We start from the raw sequence: 26344 nt of genomic DNA on the forward strand, positions 1-26344 counted from the left end.
GTGGCGGCAAGGCCTGTGGCCTTTCATGGATGAAGTGCCAGCCCTCTCCGCTTGGGGTGCCCCCTGCTTGATGCAAACCCGGCTCCTTGTTCCTAAGTGGCCGCAGGCAGGCAGACTGCTCAGCGCTCTCCCAGTAGAGCAATGAAGGCAGAAGTAATTCCCAAAAGCAAACCATTTCCTTTCTCTGTAGAGCTTTTACAGCAGAACACGGAGAGGAGAGACTCCCAGACACAGAAAACAAACTTACGGTCACCAAAGGGGAAAGGGGGGAAGGGATAAACTAGGAGTTGGTGATTAGCAGATACACACTACTCGATATAAAACAGATAAACAGGGTCCTACTGTACAGCACAGGGAACCACATTCAGTGTCCTGTAGTAACCTATGATGGAAAAGAATCAGAAAAAGCGTATGTGTGTTTGTACACGTATAACCGAATCACTGTGCTGTGCACCAGAAACTAACGCAACATCGGAAATGGAGTCTACAATTAAGAAACGAAGAAGTGGAAGGTCTGTTCACAGAAAGCAGCAGTGACTGCAGATGTCCAGGCTGAACAAAGAAACGAGCTGGTTTCTAGCACCATCTTGGATTCTTTTATTTCTCTGTGAATATATACACACACGTATCATCGGAGCAAGTTTCACTTACTTTCGGTTGGACAGTCTTCCCCAAACGAATCCTTTTTTAAAAATTGAAATATTATCTGGTACGTGTCATCCTGAGGGGTCTGGAAACAAGGACTCTGACAAAAGGCTTGTACCACACACAGGAGTTTGCACACCCACTTATAGAAGAAAAATTCCACCCGAGAGATTACAGAACAGGCAGGGGACCCACGTAATCATTCGAACAGTTTTTTACTTTAAAAGAAGATTTTGAAAGTCTAAAGTGGTCTTAGAACTTACACATACAAAGGAAAAAATAAATAACCATCCCAGTAGGTAAAAAGGAATGTCTGGTGACATCACACTTAGTGAGATGGGAGATCAGGCACCCCTCGGAGGTAGTTTGGAGGCACCTGATCAAGGTGACCACGCGCCTGTTCTCCAGCAGGTGTGTGCCTGGGAACCCTGCAGCTGTCATGGGGGGACAGGGACAGAGATGTCTATGGCGGTACTGTTTGTAATAATGAAAAATAGTTCACTTACTGAATAAATGAATGAATGAAATGTATTTCACATAGTGAATGAGTGGAATGAATGGAAATGGAAATGAATGACAGATGCAAGCATCTGAAGCTTGTCCTGCATTTCTGTGAGCCTCACCGCGGTTCTCGGGGACGGTGAACGCCCATCTAACCGATGAGGATGCTGAGGCAGAGAGAGGCTGCGGGTTTGCCCCAGGAAGGTGACTGAGGGGGCCGGGACTTGCACCGGGCTCTGGGGCCGTGCCCTCACTCAGGTTATTTCTGCAGCTTCCTCTCTGAGGGCAGCAGAGCAGTGTGGGTGGGATAGGGCCGTCTTAGCACACAGGGCGGCGGTGCTGGCCGGCCTGGTGGGTGCTCAGGACCCTTTGCTGGCCTGCAGCTCCTTAGTGATGTGTGCGTGCTGGGGTCAGGGCGGCCGGAACCCCGGCACCGGCCAGGAGCCAGCCATCGGGCGAGGTGGGATGGGTGTCCTCACAACCACATCGCGTCCAACAATGGAGACTTGACGCAAGTCCCTCCGGCTCAAGTCAGGCTGTGCCGGATACACGTTAGACTGGGGCGGGGTCAACCTAGCGCGACTCGCAGATAAGCTGCTTCAGGGAAGAGCAGTTAGTGGCAGGATTCGGGCATCGGGAGCTGAGATAAGGCCGATTCCCCCCAGACAGAGTCAGCCCGAGCCCCAGAAGTGGGGACAGCAGAGGTGGGACCACTCCTCAGGACTGGGCATCCTGGGTGGCTGACTCCCCTGTAGGGGTCTCAGAAGGAAGGAGATGGAGCAGATTGCCCTTCGAGATGCATCAGCGCTCATGCAGAGGCTCCCACGAGCAGACCATCTAATCCAAGTAGGTCTCCAACATTTAGTCGCCTTCTTTTTATCACACTGTGAAGAGGAAAATGAGGCAAATAGTCCCAGCGGACTTCTGTGCCTCCTTTGAGGACACTTCATTTTATTTCCTCCTTCAAGACTGTTCATAAATCTCTCCAGCTAAGCACAGTTCACTGCTAAAGGACTTAGCTTATCTGACCTTCACATTAATTATTTTTATTACGCCAGCAGGAACTTTAATGTCCCTTCCTTACTTCTCTGCAAAGCCACATGGCCCCAAAGCGGACCCAGTTCCCTCCCAGTCCCTGAGGGGGAGCCCCTTAAACAAACACCTCCATATCTGCAAAGTTCTCTGAAGTGCACTGGGTCAGACCCCCAGTTCCTTCCAACCAGTAGATTGAAGGGGCCCGTTTGTGCATGAGTGTTTTGAGATGCCATTGAAATTCTTACAAAAACTGAAAGTGAAATGAGGAAGGCCGATTGAGCAATCAGATAGAAGGGCGAATGCCAGGAAGACCTATCCTTGCAGTAGGGACAGAGATGCAGCCCGGCAGGGAGAGGAGAACTCAGGAGAACTCTCCTGAGGGCGAGCGCCGGGCGGCCGGGCTGTGTAGTCAGTGTAGGGCACCAGCAAACGCAGATAACAGGAAATGATCCATTCTCTGTGGTCACTTATGCTGAAGGTCCGAACCTGCAAAGTTCAAGGAGGGAAATGGATGAGTCCAGAGGGGAGCCGGCACGCCTTCCTCCTTGCCTTAAGAGAAGAGAAGAAATGAAACTGGAGGAGACAGTCTCCATCCTCCCCCAGAAGGAAAGCCCCTCTGGCTGCTTCTCCAAAGATGGGAAGCTGCTGGCCGTGACCCTGCTGCTGGCCCTGCTGTCCTGCTGCCTCACGGTGCTGTCTTTCTGCCGGGTGGTCTCCCTGCAGGAGGAGCTGGGGCGCCTCCGGGCTGAACTGCGGGACCAGCGGTGGGGGGAGCTGCCAGCCCCACTCCAGGCAGGAGCTGCGGTCCCCAGGGCCGCCCCGCGGGAGGCGCCCCTCACCACCTCTGCCCTGAAAGTGAGTCTGCAGCAGCCACAGCCCCGGCTGGGCACTGGGGTCCCCCCACCCGACGTCCTTCCAGTAACCTGGGGCTTATCTCTTCACAGGCGATCCTGGCCCCACCAGCTCCGGGAGAGAACAACTCCAGTCGGAGCGGCAGGGATAAACGTGCCGCCCAGGATGCAGAAGAAACAGGTACATTTGGGGCACAGAAGCCTTCAGGAGTCAGGGATCCCCGTTCATAGGTGTGGACGAGAGCATCGGGTTTGGGAGAGGGGAGCTGAACAGAACCTGGAAACCGAGACTTACCGTCCCAGCCAGGGGGGCTCCGTTTCCCTGCTTGAACTGTGCAGACTGGGGCTTTTAGCCTGAGTGACAGCGGATCATTTCCTGCTGTCTGTGTTCCTCGGCGTCCTACACTGACTGCATCGCCCGGCGCGCTCTCCTTGTGAATGGTCTTCTGTCTGCCCGGTTCCAAAGCTGAGCTTTGGCCGGTGTGATAGGCTGACAGAATGTTTGGCCTCCCATGAGCAGATTTTGTGGATAGAGGTATTGTTTTGTGTGTGGCAGCTTAAGCAGTAGAGGTGGGGAAAGGAGCTCACACTCCCCCTCAGTCCTGTGTCAGGAACATCCTCCGTCACCCCAGGAAAGAAGCACCAGTCCTAGTGCAGACTGAGATTTCGTGAACCTGGTCAGGGGAGGGCAGCCAAAGACGACGTCTCCTGCGGGGGCGTAACTGCTGTGAAACCACGTGGAGGTCACTGTGGGAGCAGGTGCATGTTTGTGCTTTATTTTGTATCTTTTTTATTTTTTTTAATGTATTTCACATACACACACTGATTTTAAAGCTTTTCTCCAAGGTACGCTTTTGCAGGAGGTCCACACGTTTATAATCTTCTTGTAATACTTCTTTAGTGATTTCTGCCTTATCTGCCTTTCTTCGTGCTCACTTGTTCCACAGAGCTGTGTGGATCTCTGAAACCTCAGATTTGGTGGGATCTCCCAGAACGTTCAGCTCCAGTGCCTTCACTCCAGGGATGAAAGAGAGCATTTGCATTGCATTTGCCAGTATTGCAATTTAACACGTCCTTGGAGCTGTTTCCTTTTGTATTAAAGGAACATTTCTGTGGCCTTAGAAGGTGCCAGGCAGGCTTATACTGGAACAGGGAGCATCATGTCTCCTGTGTCCTCTCACCTTCTCGGTGACCGTGGGGCCGTGATCACGTGTAATTACTTACACGTGTTTGTATTTCTGAAGAGAAGTTCATGAGAGACAGGCAGACTGGGTGCTCTGTCTCTCTCTCACACACATACACGGTGCTCCTTCAGTAAGCTTGTTTTTCACTAAGTGCCTTATTCATGAAAAAAAATTCTTTGTTTTGTAAACCATAAATTTTGTATCTGGTTATCATATCTTTGTGCCAAGTATCAGAGACAGTTTGGTTGAAACATTGTAAAACTTGGAAACACTCATATTTTCACTATACTTTAGAGATATCAATTATTTTCATACTGTGCATTTTATCATCTGTATTTTCTACATAATTGAAAAAATCTAGCATATGTACTGTAGTATATATTTGTGTTCACTTCTTGCACAATATGCACTTTCTTTATTTCTAAGTAATTCTCACACATCTGTATTAATTTATCACACAGTCATTTATCATGATCATTTCCAATTTTGGTTTTTGGGGGGCTATTATCAAACATGCCCAATTTTTGTGCAGCTCTCATTCTTTCTGAGGAATTGTATACATATATTCAATGTAGATTCCGTAGTTGGAATGTCTGAGCCAGAGGATGAGCAGCTTTCTCACCCTTGCTACCTGCTGCCATCCTGCTTTCAGAAGGAATTATAAATGTTTGCAATCAGAAATGCAGAGTAAAGGTTCTCCACATCCTTACAGCATTTTATCTTTAAAGATTTATTTTGGCTAATTTGGTAGTTGTAAAGCCTGTGATTTAATTTGTTGCTGTCTTACAAATTAAGAATTAACTACTTTCTATGTATTTTGATAACTTCCAATTTTATCTTCTGCTAATTTTTATATACGACTTCCCTCATTTGTCCTATTTTTAAAATCATTTTCAGTAAACTCCACATTAGACATTTTGTTTATCAAAATTTTGATGTAAATATTATCACAGTATTTTGCTGTTTTTTAAAAAACATGTACAGAGTTTTTCATCGGTATATTTTACCATGATACACTTTTTCTTTTGATTTTCTCTAACACATCAAAGCTAAAATGTATTTGTTAATAATCTCTTAAATAGTCTGTTCTTTTCTCTGCTATTCTGACTTTTTTATAGTTTAGTTTGTAGTTTGGTATTTAACGCGTTACTTCTGGGGTTTATTTCGGTAGGTCATGTTAGACTAGCCTAAACTTTCCCTTTCTTTTCTTTCTTCTTCCCAAACTGCTGCAGAATATCTCAGCCAAGTCAATTAAATGATTCTTACTAACTCATTTATGTTGGAAAGCTAACTGCATTATATTAAGTTCCTTACATATAGTTGAATCTATTTTGAGACTATTTTTCATTGATTTATTACCCTATTTATCTGTATTAAATAAAATATGTAAAGTAATTTTGTAATATAATGAGCTTCCATATCCAGTAGGGTGATACCTCAGTCTTCTTCAACCTTTTCTGTGAGAGTTCCCTTGCCTCTAAATAGCAGTATTAAAAATGAACCCTAACTTTACCATTCCAAAGAGTATGTAGACTCATTACATCAGATTTAAGAAGAAAAGAATTGAGTAAGAAATCAATAACTCCCTGAGTCCCACTTCTCCAAAATATCCTCTATTAATATTTAAAAATTTTCTTGCATGTGCGTATTTTTTTCCTATTTGTGTTTCCATGGCATCCAAAAATTGTATACTAACAAAAAATGTTCCCCAAATAATTTGCAATTTTTAGAAAGTTTGGAGAACAGCAGAAAATTCTAACCAGTAAATCAAAATTTACCCAGTTTCCGTAGCCCAGATGTGATCACTGTTGCCATTATCATGGCTTGTCTCAGATTGTTATAGACCTTTAATGTAGTACATATATGGCATATATATATGTATTTGTGGTATACATGGGTACAGATACACAGTATATAAATGTATGCATAGTACTTAGTGCTGTATCTCTATATCTCTCTCTCCGTATACCCTCAACATTCATAGATCAGAGATGAAAGGTTTGAAGATGAGAACCTTAGTGACAGGTAATATAATATCAGCTCTTCTTTGTCGATGAAATTGGCCTGAATGTTGCTTTAAACACTATCCTTCTGTGCAGGGAAAATGTATTCTGTTTAGCACTACTCCAAAATTAATATATACCCAGAAAATTGTCTTAAGATGCCATGATTTTTGTTTGCTTTCTGTTTGGTAGAGTCCTTTTTTGGAATTGAGGAAATGCTATGCAGTTTGAATCTCTGCAACTTTCTTCTGTGTTTGTTTCCATTCCAATTACTGTGATTTATTTTAAGTAAAACTCAGAAGCCATAGGTTGTCCCTTTTACTTGCAAAGTGTTGGTTTCTCTTCTGATTTATGAATTTTCTATATATGTGTATACATGTTTTTGTTGGAGTTTTATGAAAGCTTAACTCTGAAGAAGACAATGAATTTTCACACTGTTTAATTTGTATGTTCAAGACTTTTTAATATCTCTATTAAATATAGAATTTTAAATTTCACAGTAAGACAAGTTTTCCTTATATAGGTTTCACTCTTCTTTTATAGTTAATTTTAAAAGGTCCTTTTTTTTTTTCGCTAGTTTGGAGTCTCAGTGTTTACAAATAGCTTGTTAAACTATTAAAAGATGAATAGAGTTTTCAGTAAATGATACAGTATTTGATCTCACACTTATTTTTAAGCCACATCAATATACTTAGTGGATTTATACTAGCAGAATCATCATAGCATGCTAGATTTTTTTTCTGGAATACTCTGCTTTCTACATATACTCTTCAGTGTCAGCAGGCCACATCTTAGAACTGTGTCAAAAAGTTTCCTAGCTAAATATTGCTAAATAACACAGCAGAATGTTACCCATTCTTATTTTTCCATAAACACTGCCCCAATTTCACCAGGCACCTCGGGTTTATTGTGTCTATTTCAAATTTGTAAGTAGATCCCAGTATGCGGGACTGGAAGGCTTGACCTCCCCAGCGCGCAGCAAGCCCAGCGCGTCAGGGTTTGGGGCGCGTTACATGTGGTACAGCCTAGGGAGGCTGCCTTTTCTTCATTTGTGTATATCCCGTCTGTGCAACTAAAGAGGAGCTGCTGTGGTCTGGTCCTGTTTCTCCTTCTGTATGTCGTCACGGCAGGTGCACTGTGGGTATTCTCTGAGTATGCGTTGATCAACTTGGGGCTCAATATCATGTAAGATAGAGAGATTTGGCACTGTTTTGGGCAAAGGAGGGATTTTCCCTTATTTTTTCATTTGTCAGGTTTTGATCAAAGGCCATCTTATGAAATTTTTTTTAACTTGACATTTATAACAGCTGAGTAACCAAAGAATGAGTCAGATTACAGGGTCAGAGTCACAGGGATGGTCTGCAAACCCTTTGCCTCAGACCCTCCTGGCACCTCAGGTAGAGGCACAAGTCATAGAGAAGCTCCCACATTCAGCAGCCTCTTTCCCTATAATTTAATGAATTTCCAATTTAATTTAATTTTTTTTATTTTAATGAAGTATTATTTGTATACAGAAAAGGGCACGTGTCTTTGGGACACAGGTTGGTGAAACTCACAAGCTGAACAGCCCTAGACAAGGGCAGACATCGCCACCAGCACCCCGCCCACATGGACTGTTACCTTGCAGGGCCCCTGGGGTAAATGGTGCTTTTACTTGGCTCTAGAGTTTGCTACTAGGGCTCCAGTCTTGCTTTCCTTAATTGTATTGTTTCAGATGAAAGTCTTAGTAAGTTTCGTGTGTTTCAGAAGATAATTCCTGATTATGGTATTACAAATAGAAATGTGGGGAAATCCAGGATTAAAATTGCCAAATGGCTCATGATAGAAATTCACTTTTAAGCCCATCAGTGTATTTGGAGATATACCCAATTAAAAAAAAAAAAGAACTAAAGTGATACAGCTCTGAAAATACTACACGTGAAAGTTTCTTCACAAACGCAGTCATGGTGACCCATGTTTTGAACCCATACTTAACTATAATTCTGTTAATTTCAGAAACCTAAAGGTAAACATCTTCAAAGTTACCAAGAAAGTGAATTCTTTCAAATGGGTTCCTACCAAAATGAAACAGTTTATTAATAAAATCAGGTGTCCTTGTTATTTTCTCCCTTGTTATGCAGTAGAGAATTGAAAAGTTATCAGAAATCCATGTTTTAGGTGATAGAAAGACAACAATTATTTTTTATTAGTAATGTTTATTATTCTTCTCTCAATTATAATAATAAAAATAGTGGTGAAGGCAGGAGCAATTCAAAGAAATAGAAAAACAAGAGCAGGAAAACTTGCCCATATTTTATCTTTCAAATATTTCTTGTAAGATTCTGACCAATCTACTTTAAATTATTTTTCTCCATTTAAAAAAACTGAATTATGGTTGATTTACATGTTGTATTAGTTTCTAGCGTACAGCATAGTGATTCAGTTGTATATATATATATATGTATACATACTCTTTTTCATTATAGGTTACTACAAGCCGTTGAACATAGTTCCCTGTGCTACACAGTAGGACCTTATTGTTAATCTATTCTGTATATAGTAGTTTATATCTGCCAATCCCAAACTCCCAGTTTGCTCCCCCACTCCCTTCCCCCAAGTAACGATGTTTGTTTTCTGTCTGAGTCTCTTTCTGTTTTGTAAATAAGTTTGTGTCATTTTTTTAAATTCTACATATAAGTGACATCATATATTTGTCCTTCTCTGTCTGACTGACTTCACTTAGTATGATAATTTCTAAGTCCATCAGTGTTGCTGCAAATGACATTATTTCACTCCTTTTTATGGCTAAGTAGTATTCCATTGTGTGTGTGTGTGTGTGTGTGTGTGTGTGTGTGTGTGTATGTGTGTGTGTGTGTGTGTGTGTGTATACAACACGTTTTCTTTTCCCATTAATCTGTTGATGGACATTGAGGTTGCTTCCATGTCTTAACTATGGTAAAACATGTTGCTATGAATATTGGGGTACATATATCTTTTTGAATTAGAATTTTCTCCAGATATATGCCCAGGAGTGGAACTGCTGGGTTGTTACTCTATTTTTAGTTTTTTTAAGCAACCTCCTTGCTGTTCTCCATAGTGGCTACACCAGTTTACATTCCTACAGTGTAGAAGGGTTACCTTTTCTCCACACCATGTCCAGCATTTCTTATTTGTAGACTTTCGATGATGGCCATGCTGACTGGTGTGAGGTGGTACCTCACTGTAGTTTTGATTTGCATTTCTCAAATGATTAGTGATGTTGAGCATCTTTTCATGTGCCTGTTGGCCATCTGGATGTCTTCATTGGAGAGATGTCTGTTTAGGTCTTCTGCCCATTTCTGGATTGGGTTGTTTGGGTTTTTTTACATTGAGCTGTATGAGCTGCTTATTTTTCTCCACTTTAAAATAATTGTTTTAGTCTGGAATTACTTTAGAATTATAGAAAAGTTACAATGATAGTGCAGTGAGTTACCATAACCCCCCTCATCCAATTTCCCCTAATGTCAGCACCTTACATCACTAGGGTACCTTTGTCCCAACTAGGAGACCAACACTGGGATTTAACTAATAACTGAACTCCAGACTTTCTTTGAATTTCACCAGCTTTTACGCTAATGCCTTTTAATGTTCCAGGAACCATCCAGGACGCCACAGTGTGTTTAATATTTTTTTAAATCAGTGTTTTGAATATAATGCACAGAAATTAACAGCTCATATTGAAACTTATGCATTTCACTGGGGTGAACAATTTTATTGTTAAACATAAAAGTATCAATACTCTTCTTGAGTCTTCTTTCTTGAAATCCATAGTCCAGCTCCTTTGCAAGAAAAGATGGGATGTCTGAGGGGTCTGTAACGTCCAGTCTTTGCTTCATCGACATTTCTGGCTCCTCCGTTGGTTACGAGGCTGTAAAAACGGGCATTGAAAGCAAGCAGCGTATAACTCAACCGTCCAGTTTGTCCCCAGATGAGGCTGACTGCAGCCTCTTACCCAGCAAGGGCGTGTTCCTTCCTAGAACAGAAACAGCTGGCTGCTGTCATGGTGATCTTTGACCAGAATCTTCCCTGCGTGCTTTTTTCTTTTCCCTGCTTTAATAACGAGAGGCTTCTTTTCAGTGTTGCAAGAGCTGGCTTCTGTTCAGTTTCCACAAAAGTATTTAAAATGGAAATAGTGACCTGACAACCACATCTCTGAACCCTGTTCTTATCAAGTTTAAAGTTTTGGGAAACAGAAGGCCCAGGAAGCAAGTCAGCCAGTGCATCCAGAAGGGGTACTGCATCCCTTCCAGCCTTCCCCAGCCTACGCGGTTCCGAGCAGGGTTCCAGTTGTTGGGTGTTGATTAGAAAAGAGAAGAGACAGAAGAGTTTCCTGCCCATTGGAAATTACATTGCAGTGAGGTGAAAAGCCATGAAAATAATCAATAAACACAATTAGTGAGTTTATTATAATACTAGAAAATGGCAAGTACATTGGAGAAGTGAAAAAAGTGAGGGCAAAGTTAAGAGAATCAGCAGCATGAAGGGTGAGGAGGGGGACCAGGACACTTAAATAGGGAGGCCAGGTAAGTCTTTCTACCTACCCCCTGAAAGCTTCATAATTCCTTATACTTTCAGCCTTAAAAAGTTGCAGACATGCGTAGGTATTTTAAGAATAAATTCATAGTGTTGAGGGATGCATTCTTATCAACAGTTCTATGGGGATGGGTGATACTAGTTTTAAGGTTTAATTATGCTTTTTATAGGTCAAGTCCTACTCACAGGAACTGCACTGGGCAGCCGTACTTTTGTTGTGGGGGGTTTTCTTCTAAAAAGTATTCCCATTTCTGAGGAGTTACAGAAGAAGCACATGTTTCTCAAAATAGAGGAAACAGCCACTGCTGCAAAGCTGTGAGGTAGGCTTTCCAGAACATACAGAGAAGGGGAGAGAGAGAGATGAACTTACTGAATGCGGTCCGTGTGAAAACGCCTGGCTGGGTCCCACGGACCCGTGAGATCATTTGCTCTCTTAACAAGCCTACAGTGTTGCCGTTAGCATCTTCATTTTAGATGAGAGACTTGAAGCCCAGACGTAGTCAGTCCCTCCTCCCAGCAAGCTGAATATTGAGTTGGAGACATTAAACGGAACTAGTATAAATTTTAAGACACTGAAATAAAAATTAAAAATAGCAAGCGCCTTCACCTTGACAAAGCACGTGTGAATGATGACTTCCCTCGACACTGTGAAATAGATACTGTCGTTTTCATCATGCAGGTAAGAAAAAGTCTTTCAAAATTAAGTGTCAATCATGATTAAACAGCTGATCTGTTTGAGAAGTAAGGTTTGAACTGATTATCTATGACTATAAATTCTAAGTTTATTTGATTACGTGAGCTGTATGTACTTAACGTTCAAGTAGGACACCAGATTTGAGAAGAACGATTGGATCCTGGAGAGGCCCAGACTGTAATTAACAACATCACCGGCGAGCGGGACAGCTTGTTACAGAATCTCAGGGTGTTCGTAGTGGGGGTCACAGACTGAAAGATTAAGTGGACCACAGTCGGGAAGAGCTGAGCTGGGTCTTAAAGACTGAGTAGATTAGGGTGAGAGGAGAGTGTACCCCAGGGTATGGGAACAGTAACATAATAGGGAATAGAAAAATACACGAAGAGACCTTAGTAATGTAGGCAGGAGGTACACCCCCCATGCCGACACCTTGGCATTAGCCTTTACTTTTTTCAATTTGGGGGTTTTTCCAAGTGTTGATGGGTTGAAGTGCAGGCTCTCCTCTCCCCTCCCTCCCCTGCTGCCCTCCCACCCCTTCCCCTCCCCAACCCTCCCAGCCTGCTGGAGGCAGATGGATGGCTCTAGGGCTGCTTCTGGGAAATAAAGAGTAAGACATTTTAGAAAAAGAGTACACAACCATTCACTTTAAGAATTTTTCTAGCATGCTGAGGTTCTATGGATGAGATTTCAAAACCTTATGACTGAGGATTATTCGTTATGCAGAATGCTTTCCTCACCCATGGACTCAAAGATTTATTGCTACAGAGTCCAGATGCTGTGGAAGTAGGCTTTTTTTTTTTTAAGATGGAATCGATTTTCCTTAAAACACTGAATTTAATTTGATTTAACATGTATTAAAAACTGGGACGTCAGGACGGGGCTTTTAAGAATTTCATGGAAAAGGCTGGATTTGTTATGATGTCTGTTTTCTAATTTGTGCCACAGATTTTTTTCTTTTAGTGTGCTGTAAACCAGACACTGCAGATTTGTAAAAATGATGATCCTTCACGTGAAGTGACTCACAGTCTATGGAGGCTGACGGTTACGGGAACCGTTGGTACATACACACACACACAGGGACATGTATTGCAGTGACGTATTATGAAGTATAGTGACATCAGTTATTTAGCCAGAAGGATCAGGGAAGGATTTGATATCTGACCTGAGCCCTGAAGCGTGAATGACGTTTCACCAGTTGGAGAGGTGAGGACATTTAGCTGGAGAAAATGGCAAATACAGGGTTTGGAAGCAGAAAGATGACCTGTTCTGAGAAGGAGTGTTTACCGCAGGGGCCAGGAGGGGAGAGTTCATGAGGCTGTGCAGGTAGATTTGGTTTTATGTGCAAGGAAACACATTGAGGGAATTAAAATACTTGATCAACTGTAAGATTAAACATTAGATGAAAATGATGTTTTTTGTTTTTTGTTTTTGTTATTTTACTCTTAGTGCTTATGAGGCTATGCAAAGGGCTGCCATTCCATTCATTCATTATGTGAAATACACTTCGTTCACTCACTTTATGAATGGAATGTTTCATTTATTCAGTACATGAAATGTTTTTCATTATTACAAACAGTGCTGTGATAGATATCTTTGTCCCTGTCCCCCTGTGACAGCTGCAAGGGCTTCCCAGGCACACACCTGCTGGAGAACAGGTGCGTGGCCGCCTTGACAGGTGCCTCGGAGCTACCTCCGAGGGGTGCCTGTCTCCCCCGGCTCACTGAGTGCGATGTCATCAGGCCTCTTCATTGTCATCAGTTGGGACTGTTTTACGTTCCCTTTGTACGTAAGTTCCAAGAGCATTTTAGACTTCTAAAGACTTTTTTTAATTAAGAAGATGTTCGAATGATTACCTGAGTCCCCCAGACATACAACATGAGTACGTTATGAGTGGTACATGACAGTGTCCAGTTAATGCTAAGACTCTTTCTCTGCACATACACACGTAGAAAGTCCTCAATTCAGTAGATTTCTTTACTCCTGTCAGTTACAGTTAGCCTATTTTATTTTATCAACTCCATTCCAAGCTCTCCAAAAAAAGTCAGCACCCTTCTTTAACCTTTTTAACTTCCCCAGGGCCATTATAGAGCTGCCATCTTTCTGAATTCAATTTTCTGAATTGAAAACTGGTTTTTAGCATTAGTTTTGCTTTTTAATGGAGGTCCTGGGGGTTGAACCCAGGACCTTGTGCGTGCTAATTAAGCATGTGCTCTACCGCTGAGCTCTGGCCTTCCCCATTATTAGTTTTTAATTCTTTTTCAAACACATATACTCATTAGTCAGAAACTTGAAAATTTTTCTTCACAGTTTATCTTGGCTGCTCCACTGATACCATTGCATTTTAGACCAGATCATCCACGTGTTGTATTTATCACCAGTCAACAGCGACCCTTTGCTTTCACTCTCCCTTTACGGCAACTGATTCTACACACAGACAAGCGTGTGATCCTGCCCAAGCCCGGCGTGTATCAGGCAAGCCCCTCAGGATTCAGATTCCTAATATTTTTTCTATTTTCTAGTAGATCAAATGCAGACTTCTCAACCTGGCTCTCTAGAAGGTCTTTTAAACCCTCTCACCTCTTACTGTTTTCATAAGTTACCAACAAGAAGCTTAACAGAAGTCACCAAACTGCTTGTCCCTGCTGTATATTATATATTATATAATAATATATAGGTATATGTGTAATATACCACATATATTACATGTATTATACATGTGTATGTATATATTACATATATATGTACCCGCTCATCAGCAAAGAAAGGTTTTAGTGCTACTGCCTTCCTTGGTTAAAAAGATAAACTAGTCTCAAACTCTTGTGTGATTCCCCTCAACTGCAGCAGAGGGAAGGGCGTGTGAAAGACCATCTGAGAAGCAAACACGGTCGGTGAATATTACAGCTGTTACCAGTGATGCGTCTCTTACATGAGACTGCGCGGTCGCAAAGCTCTTGCGGCTGGATGTCTGTACTGCCGGGAGAGATCAAAAAGCAGTATCGCTCTTCTGTGGCCCGCTTGTATGAGCAGTAATCCACTGTCTGAGACCAGATCTGTGCTGAAGCAGAAAGGGAGTCCTCGAAGACCAGACAGGGGACAAGCTGCTAATATGAACTTTCCTAAAAAGAAGGGGGTGAACGCTGAAGAGGCAGATGGCACTGATAGGGTGGACAGGACCTGGGCAGCAGGAGGGACGGTCCTGTTCTTACCTCCAGGAACTCGTCTCCTTGGAAGCTCTCCCGACCCTCCCTGGAATAAGGAAGATGAACGAATAGCTCTAGCGTCAGCGAGCGTCACTCTGACACTCCTACTGAACTGTCATTTTAATAGCCCATTTTCTTTCCTGAAAAATATTTCTTGAATAAACATTTCTCTTCAAAGTGTATGTTCTTCTAAAGGTTGGATTTCTGCTACAATGTGATGGACTAGACCATGGTTTTTCAGCCTGTAGGTTGTGGACAAGTTTCGGCTGGGCTGTGGAGATTAAAATTTAGATTTTTCACATCAGTTTGGTAGTGTTGAGGCATCGCTCATTAGGTAAACCCCCTTCTGTCTAAATAGCAAAAGTGTCCTACAGGAGTTTTGCGGAAACAGTGAAAAAGATGGTGAATTGAAATAGTATTTCTCGTACATCCTCAGTCTCTGTCAGCCTCTCTTGGTCTTTGTGCTCTTATAATGCCCCTCCATGATGTTTCCAGTTTATCTGGTTTGATGCTATTAAGAACAACAACAATAATAATAGTAAACAACCGTATAGTTACCGAGGGAAAGGGGTAGGACGGGATAAATTTGGGAATTTGAGATCTGCAAATGTTAGCCACTATATATAAAAATAGATAAAAAACAAATTTCTTCTGTACAGCACAGGGAACTATTTTCAATATATTGCAATAACCTTTAATGAAAAAGAATATGAAAATGAATATATGTATGCATGACTGGGACATTGTACTGTACACCAGAAACAGACACCTGGTAACTGACTGTACTTCAACTGAAAAAAAAGAGGGAGAGAGAAGCAGAGATGAAAAAAAAAAGTACAGTAAGGCTAGTGCTGCTACTAATAATAGCCAAGAGTGACGTTGCCATTTTTTATATGCTGGGTATATACTAAGTGTTCCACATGCGTCGTCTCACTTAATCTTCACAAGATGCACGTACACGCAACGACAGAGGAAAGACGGGAAATTGGGAAATGTGACTTTGATCTTGTCAGCATCCCTCCTTTTTTAGTGCAGAGGAACGAGAAGCGCTTCTCGTGCTCTGACGGGCCGGTGCCTTGGGCATATGATTCCTTAAGAAGTGTTTGTCAGAATAGCAGGTTTAATATGACGGCTCTAGACGTTGTGCCTTTCAGACTCTGGCTCCTTGGATTTTTTGTTACTCCTTCCTTCAAGCTGTCCTCAAGGGAAATTTCTTAGTAGGTTTTCTTATGTGATCCCTCCCTGTGACAGCATTCTTAGCAGCCTCTGCATTTGCCCAGCCTCAGAACATCACCTAATGATGCCCTCTGTTAGTCCATATTTTCCATTAATCAGCTGAAGCAGGAAGTCTCCGCTGTGTTAAGCTCTTGACGTGTATACGTTGAGGAGCATATCTTTAAAGCGTTACTTCAACGCTGAATAAAATACTTGCTGTATAGTAAACAATCTAAACCAATATTTTCTTAATTTAAAATAGGCCCATTTATGTTTATGTCTCCTGTTTGCATAGATATTTACGACTTCATCTTCTTTTCCTACAGGCAGTGTGACTGTCTGGCTTTGACCTGAAGGCATTTGTCTTTATTTAACAGAACAATTGCATGTTCCTCTGAGTGTTCTTTGGGGTAGTCTGTGTGTAATTTGTGATGTGAATTGGCGCTTCCCAGAAGCTGCACTCATGCTGCAGTCTCAGGGAAATCTTCCATTTGCTCTCAAAAAGATGTTGCAGCTCTCTTTCTCTTTCTGGTCCAAAATACTTCACCAAAAGCCTGGCTTTGGCCCTGGAGTGGAGCAGCGTGATTAAGCTCTGGCCCTGTCACCTTCCACCCCTGGGGACTGGACGCGTTGTTTACGCTTTCCGAGACGTGGTTTCCAGTATGTGAGTTTTAGGGCTTTTGTGAAGTTGCCTGGATTTATGTCAGCTCAATAAATGTTAACAATTATTTTTATTTTCAGGATTATTAATAGTAGCATTTTCAGTACTGATGAGTTACTGTTTAATGACAGATTTCTTAAACAAGAAATCATTTCAGAGTAATCTGATTGTTTAACTGGCTTGTGTGTTGGAGAGAACTGGGAAACACATGCCAGAGGCTAAACCTGCTTTCTGTGCAGGTGTAACATTTTAGAATAAGTTAAGCTAAAGCGTAATGATAATATTCTTACTATACTTCAGTAGCACATAGGGATTTTCTAAACTAGAATTTCAAATACATATTGTATTTCAAGTACAAGTTTTATTAAAAAAAATCTGTGGGCAAATTGCCTAAAATAATTTTAGGAACAGCATATAGGCAACATAGAAAGTATAACTGATTCGGCGTCACTGGAAGTGTGGGTTTGTTGCTTTGTATCTCAGCCCTCTTTGTTCCCTTACTCTTTCTATTCATGTAACTAAAATGATATATTTTTGATTTTCAGTTACTCAAGATTGCTTGCAGCTAATTGCAGACAGTGACACGCCTACTATACGAAAAGGTAATAACATACTTTCGGGAAATTTTCCACTTAGAATTCAGTTCAGTTCAATTGCTTGTACAGTTCAAGTCCAAAGACTGTATTAAAACCGCATCTCAAATCACCTGTGTGCCTCAAAACTTCTTAGAATCAGATGTAAAAGGATAAATTTATTTTAAATGGTTGGGAAATAAATATTTAGGCTAGTGTAATCATCTAGCAAAGAGAATTACCTAAAGAAAACGAATGCTTAGAAATTTTAAATAATTAGCATATTATAAAACAAAATCAATACTCAACCAAATTCAGTCTTATGTTATTTAGAAATCATTTTAACTTCTATGGTGCCTCAAGTTCATCTTCACAAATATTAATTCTCCTATTACATTATTAGGTTGTAGAAATTATAATAGGATGAAGATAAAATTGAACATATCATAAACATTTTGTATTAATTTATCAATAATTATATAACATGTACAAATAAATATAACATTTTCATGATAAATCTCCAGTAGGAAATCAGTCCTTTACACTTTACATATACAGGCTAAGCACATGCACTCTTCCAGTTACCGTGTGGACACGGGGGCTTAGCAGTGAGTAATATATATGTGGTTCCTCACTTTCATGGAATTTACCTTCTGATGAGGGGAAAACAGAAAAACAAACAATGAACAAGTGAAATGTAGAATAATAAAATTCAATGGTACGGAGGAAAATAAAGCAGGTGAAGCGGGGGCGCGTGGCAAAGGAATGTTGGGGCGTGAAGCACAGAAGGGCATTCAGAGGTGTCGGGAGGTTAAGCTGGGGGCCAGAGGTGGAGACACAGGAAAGATAAGGAATTTGGACTGGCCTTGCTGTGATTGCCTGCAATACTGTCTTGCATCTGAATTTTTCTGTGTGACTTTAATTATCCTAAATGTAACACAAGTGCTAAACGATTTGAAATTCTATTATTATTGCTCTGTGTTCTCCAAAGTCGTATGTTTGCAACTTTTATAAGGTAGCGAACTGTTTCCTAGGAATTAAAATAAAGCCAGAAGAACACCCCAAGGACCAAAAATACAGTGTAAAAAAACTGACTTGGAAAAAGTCTGTTTTACACATTTGGCCCCAAACAAAAAATGCTATAAATCACCCAGAAAGATACAGCTGCTCCCCAACTGTGAGTGTGACTTTCACAGTGTCGTGGTCCCCCAGGCGCCACGGCGGCTCTCCACTGGCCCAGGGGAGCGTATCTGGGTGCTTTGCTGTTTGGGCCAGTGGATTGTGATGCCCGGAAACCTTGAACGTGTAAATGTTAGTGTGTGTGAACATTCTGGCAGTACTGCTTTCCTGCCTCCTGTAGGTTTTGGTAGGTTGTATTTCTGTTATTTGTCTCAAGATAGGTTTTTCTTTTTTACATTTTTTTTCAATTGAAGTGAAGTCAGTTTGCCGTGTTGTGTCGATTTCTGGTGTACAGCGTAAAGTTTCAGTCGTAGGTGTCAAGGCAGTTTTCATTTACATTTTGATACCCTCTTTGACCTACTGGTTATTCAGGAGGGTGTTGTTTAATTTCCACATATTTGTAAGTTTTTTGACTTTTCTCCTGTTAATTGATTTCTAGTTTCATACCATTGTAGTTGGAAAAGGTACTTGATAGGATTTCAGTCTTAAGTTTAAGACTTATTTTGTGCCATACCATTTTATCTGTCTTAGAGAATCTGCCTTGTGCACTTAAGAATGTACATTTTGCTCCCGTGAGATGGACCGTTATGTATCTGTTAAGTCCATTTGGTCTGTAGGGTTGTGCAGGTACGCTGTTTCCTCACTGGCTTTCTTTTGCGTGATCTACCCATTGCTGAAGGTGGGGTATTGCTGTCTTTTCTTCCTTCAGATCTGTTAATGTTTGTTTTATATATTTAGGGATTCGAATGTTGAGTGCCTATGTGTTTGAATTTATTAGATCCGCGTGATGAGTTGATCCATTTATCAACTACATATGCCCCTTTCTGTCTCATGTGACAGTTTTGACTTAAAGTCTATTTTGTCTGTTATAAGAATAGCCCTTTTTTTCTTGTTTACCATTTGCATGGAATATTGATTTCTGACCCTTCATTTTCAGCCTTTGTGTGTTGTTAAAGCTACAGTGAGTCTCTTGTGGGCAGAATATGGTTGGATTTTGGTTTTTTAAATCCATTCAGTCACTCTATGACTTTTGATTGGGAAATTCAATCCATTTATATTTAAAGTGATTGTTGATAATGAGGACTTCTTACTTCCATTTTGTTAATTGTTTTCTGACTCTTCCTTTCTTCCTTTCTTCCTCTCTCCATGTCTTTCTCTGTGTCCTTGGGTTATTTTTAGGAGCAGTATGCTTTGATTCTCTTCACATGTTGTGTATCTACTACAGGTTTTTATTTGTGCTTACCACAGGGTTTACATAAAACAGCTGAGTTACAATATTCTATTCTAAGCTGATAATATCAACTTTGATCTTGTACAAAACCTACACTTTAACTTCTCCCTCCCCCACACTTTTTCTTATTAATGTGACAATTTACTTCTGTTTATATTGTGTATCTATCAACAAATTATTGTAGTTACAGTTCTTTTTAGTACTTCTGTCTTTTAACTTTTACACTAGAATTGAAAGTGATTTGCAACTCATTGTAGCCATTTCTTTCAGATTGTTATCGGAGATCTGTTTTCTTCCTTAGTGACTCCTCATGTTTCTTGTCAATTTACTTTGCTGTCTGTGCATTTGAAGAAGCAGCTACTGTCTGTATTCATGGACTGATTTTGACTGGGATGCACTTTCACTGGTCAGCAGTGCTCAGTAGTAGTTCCTCTAAGGCTAGGAGTAAAGCCCTTTTACTTTCTTCCTTCCCTCCTGAGGAAAAGCATCAATTCTCTGCTTTTCCCCAATCATGAAAAAAAAAAAATACTGGCTATAAGGGGATCCCCTCCCCCTTTTCTGTTTCTATCTCAGGGAACCAAGCTCTTTTGGTTGTTCAGTGCTCAGTAGGAAGCAAGCTAGAAACCAGTTCCACAGAAGTTCCTTGTGGGAGGCCACGAGGCCAGGTGCACACTCCAATCTCGCCATCACTCCATGGGAGAATCAGGGGCTGAAGCAGTCTTCTTGGGGCTGAGCTAAGCCTGTTTGGAGGAGGAACTGATGTGAGTAAATTGAAATTTCTGTTTTTACTTATATAACTCTGACTGTTTCTCAGTTTGTGCTCCTCTAAGGTGCTTCTACTTCTTACCTGGATCCTGACTGCCTCTTCAAGGTATTTTGGTAGCAATATTATTGTTAAATCATCATTTCTGCAAGGGGGTGAGAAATAAGGCTTCCTACACTACTATCTTGCTGACGTAATTCCTCATTCAGAACCTTAAATATGTCATCCCGTTGCCTTTTGCTTATATGCCTGCATGCTTAAGTAAGACATCATCTGTTACCCTTACTGAGCTTCCCGGTTCTTGAAGAATTGCTTCTCTCTTGTTACTTTCAAAATTCTCTGCTTGTCTTTTCTTTCAACTACTAGTTATAATGCATCTTGGAATGAATCTCTTTGAGTTTATCCTTCTTGGAATTCATTCAGCTTTTTCGATATGTTGATTGATTCTTTCCTCAAAGTTGGGAAGAGTTTGGTAATTATTTTTTTCAAATATTCTTTCTGCCCTCCTCTATGCTCCTTCTGTGACTCCTATAAATGCTTATGTTAGTCTGACTGAGAGTGTCCTATATGTCCCTTATGCTCTTTTCACTTCCTTTAATTCCTTTTTCTTTCTATTTCTCAAACTGGGTAATTTCAGTTGTCCTATATTCAAGTTTGCTAATTCTGTCTTCTGCTTGGTGAAGTGTCCTGTGTAACCTCACCAGTACAATTTTTATTTCAGCTATTTCAATTTTTAGCTCCACAATTCCTTTCTAAATAAAGAACATAGTTCCTTTTACAGCAATTTTTATCTCTTTACTAACATGTCTGTTTTCTTAAGTTCTCTGTCCATGGTTTCCTTTAGCTCTTTAAGAGTATTTTCAAGATGTAAAGTCTTTGACTGGTAAGTCCAGTGTCTGGGCTCCCTTAGGAATGGTTTCTGCCAGTTATTTCCCTGTGAATGGCCCGTAATTTTCTGTTTCTTTATATGCTTTGAATTTATCTTTGGAAATTGGACAATTTGAATATTATAATGTGGTAACTCTGGAAATCCCATCCCCAGGGTTTGCTGTTCTTGATTGTTGATTTGTTGTGGGCTGCAGTTGTCCATTTGTTTATTGAATTTCCCAAAATATTTTCTCAAAAACTAAATTGTACTCTTTGTTCTGTGTGGTCACTGAAGACTTTTTTTGTGTTATCTCTACAGTAATAAGCCTATTAGAGACTTGTCTCCAGTCCTAATCCTGACAGAGATTTACTTTAATACTAGGAACCGAAACCATCAAAAAACAGATTCCCCTTTTCTTAGCAGATTAGCTCTGAGCTTGGGAACTCCTTCAACATTAAGCCAGGCTACCAGCGGCTCTGCCTTAGACTTCCCAACCTTTTTGTGAAGCAATCAAAGATCAACAAGAGATGATAGCTTAGGGTTCTTCTAAGTCTTTCCTGAGCGTCTGGCTCCGGTCAGACACAACGCACTGCAGATTCCTTGGTGTATGTGGCGGCGCTTCAAAGCCCTTATTCCTTGAGGTAACTTCCTCCTTTGCCTCATCGTCCTCAGATTTTTGGTCAGTCTGCTGTTTGCCCTACGTGCTGTTCCTTGTCACAGGTGGCTACAGGTCGTCTGTGTCTTTAATACTTTGGACTGACACCAGCCTGAAGAGCTTCTCCCATCTAAAGGGAGCCTCCGGACAGGTCAAAATGCAGAGTTACAGTGTTTTGAGAACACAGTGACTATTGCACTTCCTGGCATCAGCAAGACACCAGCTGGAACTCAGGCCACCATCTCCATGGCTAACACTGAGCTGGAGAACGAGATGTGGTCAGTGAGTAAGCAGAAATACCACAGTACTTTCTTACTGAAATTTAATCTCTTTTTTTTCATTAAACATTCCCTTGTCCCCATAAGGTTTTTTTTTTACTAGATTTCATATATCCAAAAACATTGATTCTATAAGGTTTGCAAGCTTAATTGCAGCTTCAGAGAAGGGACTTATTCCTGAGCTTTGTATGCGGCTGTTTCCCATGATGTTACTCTGACAGCTATAGTTATATCTTTCGATAATACCTATTGATTGTCTACTATGATCAGTAATAAAATTAAATATGATTCCTGTCCTTCATCATCCTTTTTTTTGATAGTGATACTCTATTTCTTAATGTTTATTATCTATGTACTATTTTTAATATATTTTTATTGAAGTATAGTGAGTTTACAATGTTGTGTCAGATTCTGGTGTACAGCACAGTACTTCAGCCATACATGAACATGCATATATTCATTTTCATATTCTTTTTAACCGTAAGTTACTATAAGATATTGAATGTAGTTCCCTGTGCTATACAGTATAAACTTGTTGTTTGTCTGTTTTATATATAGTAGTCAGTATCTGCACATCTCAAACTCCCAATGTTCATACTTCTATTACTTGATCTGTTAACTTTAATGTCTATCTGTTGAACCCCAGCTGTTCCAAATGAGGCCATTGATGAATTACTGTCCACTACTTCTCAATATTTGTTACTTATATAATCTCTACATTGTCGTGGGTTAAAACTGTTTTATTCTTTTTCATCAAACCATCCTTTTTATGTGTCTTTGTCTTGGTTTTCAGTACCCATTGCAAGTCCCTTTGCTGTGGTGTCCTCATTCATATTTTGCTGAATTTTGTTCTCTACTCATTTATTCAAAATGGCTTCCTGAGAACAATGCTTACTAAGTATTTGCAGTAACAAAGCTATTCCTTTGTAGCTTTGATACTTTAAGGACAGGTGGCTTGGTATGAAATCCTCAGTTTAACCTCTCTTTACCTGAGGATCTTGTAGGAATTCCTTCACTGTTTTTTGCCTTTGGCGTTATATGTGCTTTGAAGAAAACTAAGGTAAGAGAAATTTTTCTTCTCCGAAGTGGCTTGACTGTCTTGACTACCTTGCCTCGTTATGCAAAGAATGATTCATGCCCCTTAAAAATGTAGTATTTATTTTACTGTGTATCTCAGGGTTGACTGCTGTGGCAGGTAGAATAGTACACCCCCAAAGACGCCCACATTCTAATCCCTGAAACCCATGAGTTTGCTCCCCTACATCTGGGACTTTGCAGACGTGATTAAGATAAGGAATTTGGGGAGATTGTTCTGAGTTATCTGAACGGGCCGGGTATAATCACAAAGGCCCTTATATAAGGGATTTAGCAGGGTCGGAGTTAGAGAAGGCGATGTGGTGATAAAAGCAGAGCTCAGAATGATGTGTTTGTTGCCTGGGAAGAGAGGAGGGGCTACAAGCCCAAGAAAGCAGGCCAGCCATAGCAGCTGGAGGAGACAAGATGGTTAGTCCAGCATCCAGAAGGAACACAGACTTGCCAGCATCTTGATTCTTGTCCAGTGAGACTTCTGATGTTAACATTGGGAGATAATAAATGTTTATTGCTTTAAGCCACTAAGTTTGTAGTTACTGCTTACAGCTGCAATAAGAAAGTAACAAACCTCTTCCGAAGCAACTTTCCCTGAGCCGCGATGGGCCTCTCAAGCCTGCAGCAGCTCTGAGTGGTTGCTCTGCTTGCCTTTCTGCTGTTTGTTTTGTCTTCAGGGCTCCGGTGATGTGCACGCTAGTGGTTACCTGCATGTCCTTTATAGTCTATAATTCTACAGTTTTTCTCAAATTCTTAACTTTTTCTTTATTCCGTCTCATTTTGTTTTGTGCAAAACCTAGGTAGGTCCCCTTCTGAAATGTTTACTTTTATTTTCATTTAAATGAAGAGTTTTTTTTCCCCTCCTAATTTCCCAAGTTCTTGTAGCTAATGTTGACATTTCCTGTATTGTCTGTCTGTAGAATTTCTGTGTTAGGGGTTCTTCACCTTCAGCGAGTGGATTTTTGCTGGCTCTTTGTGAACCTGGCTGCTTCCAGGCCTTCGTGCCATTTTCTTTGCTGCTTCTCTTCACTTCTATGCTCAGCTTCGGTGTGGTCTCAGTTGCTTTTGGCGTCCGTCACAGTTATTTTGGAGAACACGTATCTGTCTGTTTCTTTCATAGGACCTACAGGAGGTAAAAGAGGAGAGACATAATTGCCACAGCCATGTTAAGAGTGGAAGTCTTTTGTTTATTCTGCTTTTTAATATCATGATTTCATAGAGGCAATGATGAGATTGACTTTTAATCTCGCAGTAGAATTTAATAATGCATTTAAGGCTTCGTGGAGCTGGGAAGTTTATACTTTATCAAGGTACATCTATGTTTTAGCTGTTGACTAACAAAAATAAGCGTTAATACTCTTGGAATTTACTTCCAAATTCTTCAGTATCTGCTGTAAGGAGTGATGCATGCTAGTTTAGAAAATCTTTCTACAGAATAAGCATTTAGTGCATGTTTTCTTGTTATTAGCGTTTATCTGTGGGCTAACTAGCAAGCTGAAAATCTAAGTTTTAAGATGTAGACACATAACACTTACACTTACATTTATAATTACTTTAGCTTTAAATTAGTCTTTTAGCATATTTTCTTAGATTCAAAGTTCATTCAGCAGCACATACTGATTGAGTACATACTATATTTGGAACTGAACCGTACATGGGCCCCTTCGTCCTATGTGCAGTGAAGCCAATCTACTGACACCAGGTTGTGGTGAAGGAAAGTACAGTGTTTATTACAAGGCCAAGCAAGGAGAATGGGCAGCTTGTGCTCAAAAGACTTGAACTCCAGGATGACTTTCGGGAAGGGTTTTTAAGGGCAGACTGTGAGGGAGAGGGTCTCAGGGTGAGTGATCAGTTTGTGCACTCTCTTCTGATTGGTCGGTGGTGAGATAATCGGGTGCTGTGTCAGCAGTCAACATCATCAGCTTTTGGGTTCCAGTGGTCTAGGGCTACGTGCTGGTGGTCAGCACACAGTCGACCTTCTTCACCTGGTGGGGCTTTTGGTATCTGCAGAACAGCTTGGGAATGTGCACCAGACTTCCCTTCACCTTTGAAACTGAACTGGAAGCCCTTGTGACTAACGGACTGTTTAACTTACAGCTGCTCTCCTGCCTGACTGTCCTTTCTGTGTCTCTGCATTCTCTGCTTTCCCAAACATTAATTGGCAGGGCTGTTCTTTGTTCCAGACGGAGGGCTTAGGAAGTCATGGTGTGTCTCCATAACTGCTTTTCCTAGTCAGCAATAAGCAGGGACACAGAGGGGTCTGTCACTGGGAAGGCCCCTACGTGCACCTGCTCAGGTTCATGTGCTGGGCTCTACTCTTGGCATTTGGGTTTACAGCTATGACTACAGCTTAGTCATTTCCTTGGCCTAATGGAGTATAATCTGTGTGTGTGTGTGTGTGTGTGTGTGTGTGCGCGTGCATGTGTGTGTATACAGGGGTGGCGGGGGAGAAACCCAGACAGTACATAAAAACAGGCCAACGTGTACTGTCTCTATTTCCAGCAAGATAGGATGAAATGCCAAAAGCAAATATCAAGAGAAAATAAGAATATCATCGTAATATTTGTTTTTCTCTCTATCCTGACAATACAGCCATGGAATTTGGTACAGACTGGCTCACTAATTTTATAGATAAGCATGGTGTCCAGAAGTAGGGGCTCAATTTAAGGTACTGGTATTGCAAATTTTTTTTTCAGTCAGTAAATATCTCTGATTGGAATACAAAGAAGCAGTTTTAGAAATATGTGTTTTGCTTCCATTCAGGAGTACCTATTGTCTCTGTGATAGGGGTGTTTCATTTCCTGGAGTTTCAGTAAACAGGTAGTAAATGCCTTCAAAATACAGCGGAATGCTCATGACTGATTGCACAGTACACCACCATCCTGAAGTATTTTATGTTTAAAGTTGAGTTAATTCATTTAATAAATATTTGCTGCATCTGCTGTGGGCCAGTCATCCTTTTTAGCCTTGGGGAAATAGGAGGGAACCCAACATAAACCATCCCCGGACTCAGAGAAGTTAGCATCTAAAATGTGTAGGGCTGGAAGGGAAAAAAAAGCCCTCTGTGGCCAGAACATCAAATAAGTGTCTTTCCTACCGTGAAAACAGTCGCCTTCAGTCATCAGCTTGCCTCTGACAGCAACCACAGCCATGGTATTAATTCCTCCTCATA

At 41.0% G+C, this 26344-nt stretch overlaps 1 protein-coding gene across 2 annotated transcripts in view; it reads left to right on the forward strand.

Moving 5' to 3' along the window:
- TNFSF13B (TNF superfamily member 13b) overlaps positions 1–26344 on the forward strand; it is a 70435-nt gene that overhangs the window by 36909 nt on the left and 7182 nt on the right. For both annotated transcript variants that reach the window (XM_015248935.3, XM_072976530.1), the window contains exons 3-5: positions 2660–3036; positions 3126–3213; positions 17086–17142. In XM_015248935.3, coding sequence (XP_015104421.2) covers positions 2689–3036; positions 3126–3213; positions 17086–17142 — 493 coding nt within the window. In that variant the 5' untranslated portion in view covers positions 2660–2688. The remainder of the gene's footprint in view (positions 1–2659; positions 3037–3125; positions 3214–17085; positions 17143–26344) is intronic.

Source organism: Vicugna pacos, chromosome 14 (genome assembly GCF_048564905.1).
Source record: "Vicugna pacos chromosome 14, VicPac4, whole genome shotgun sequence".
NCBI classification, from domain to species: Eukaryota; Metazoa; Chordata; class Mammalia; order Artiodactyla; family Camelidae; genus Vicugna; species Vicugna pacos.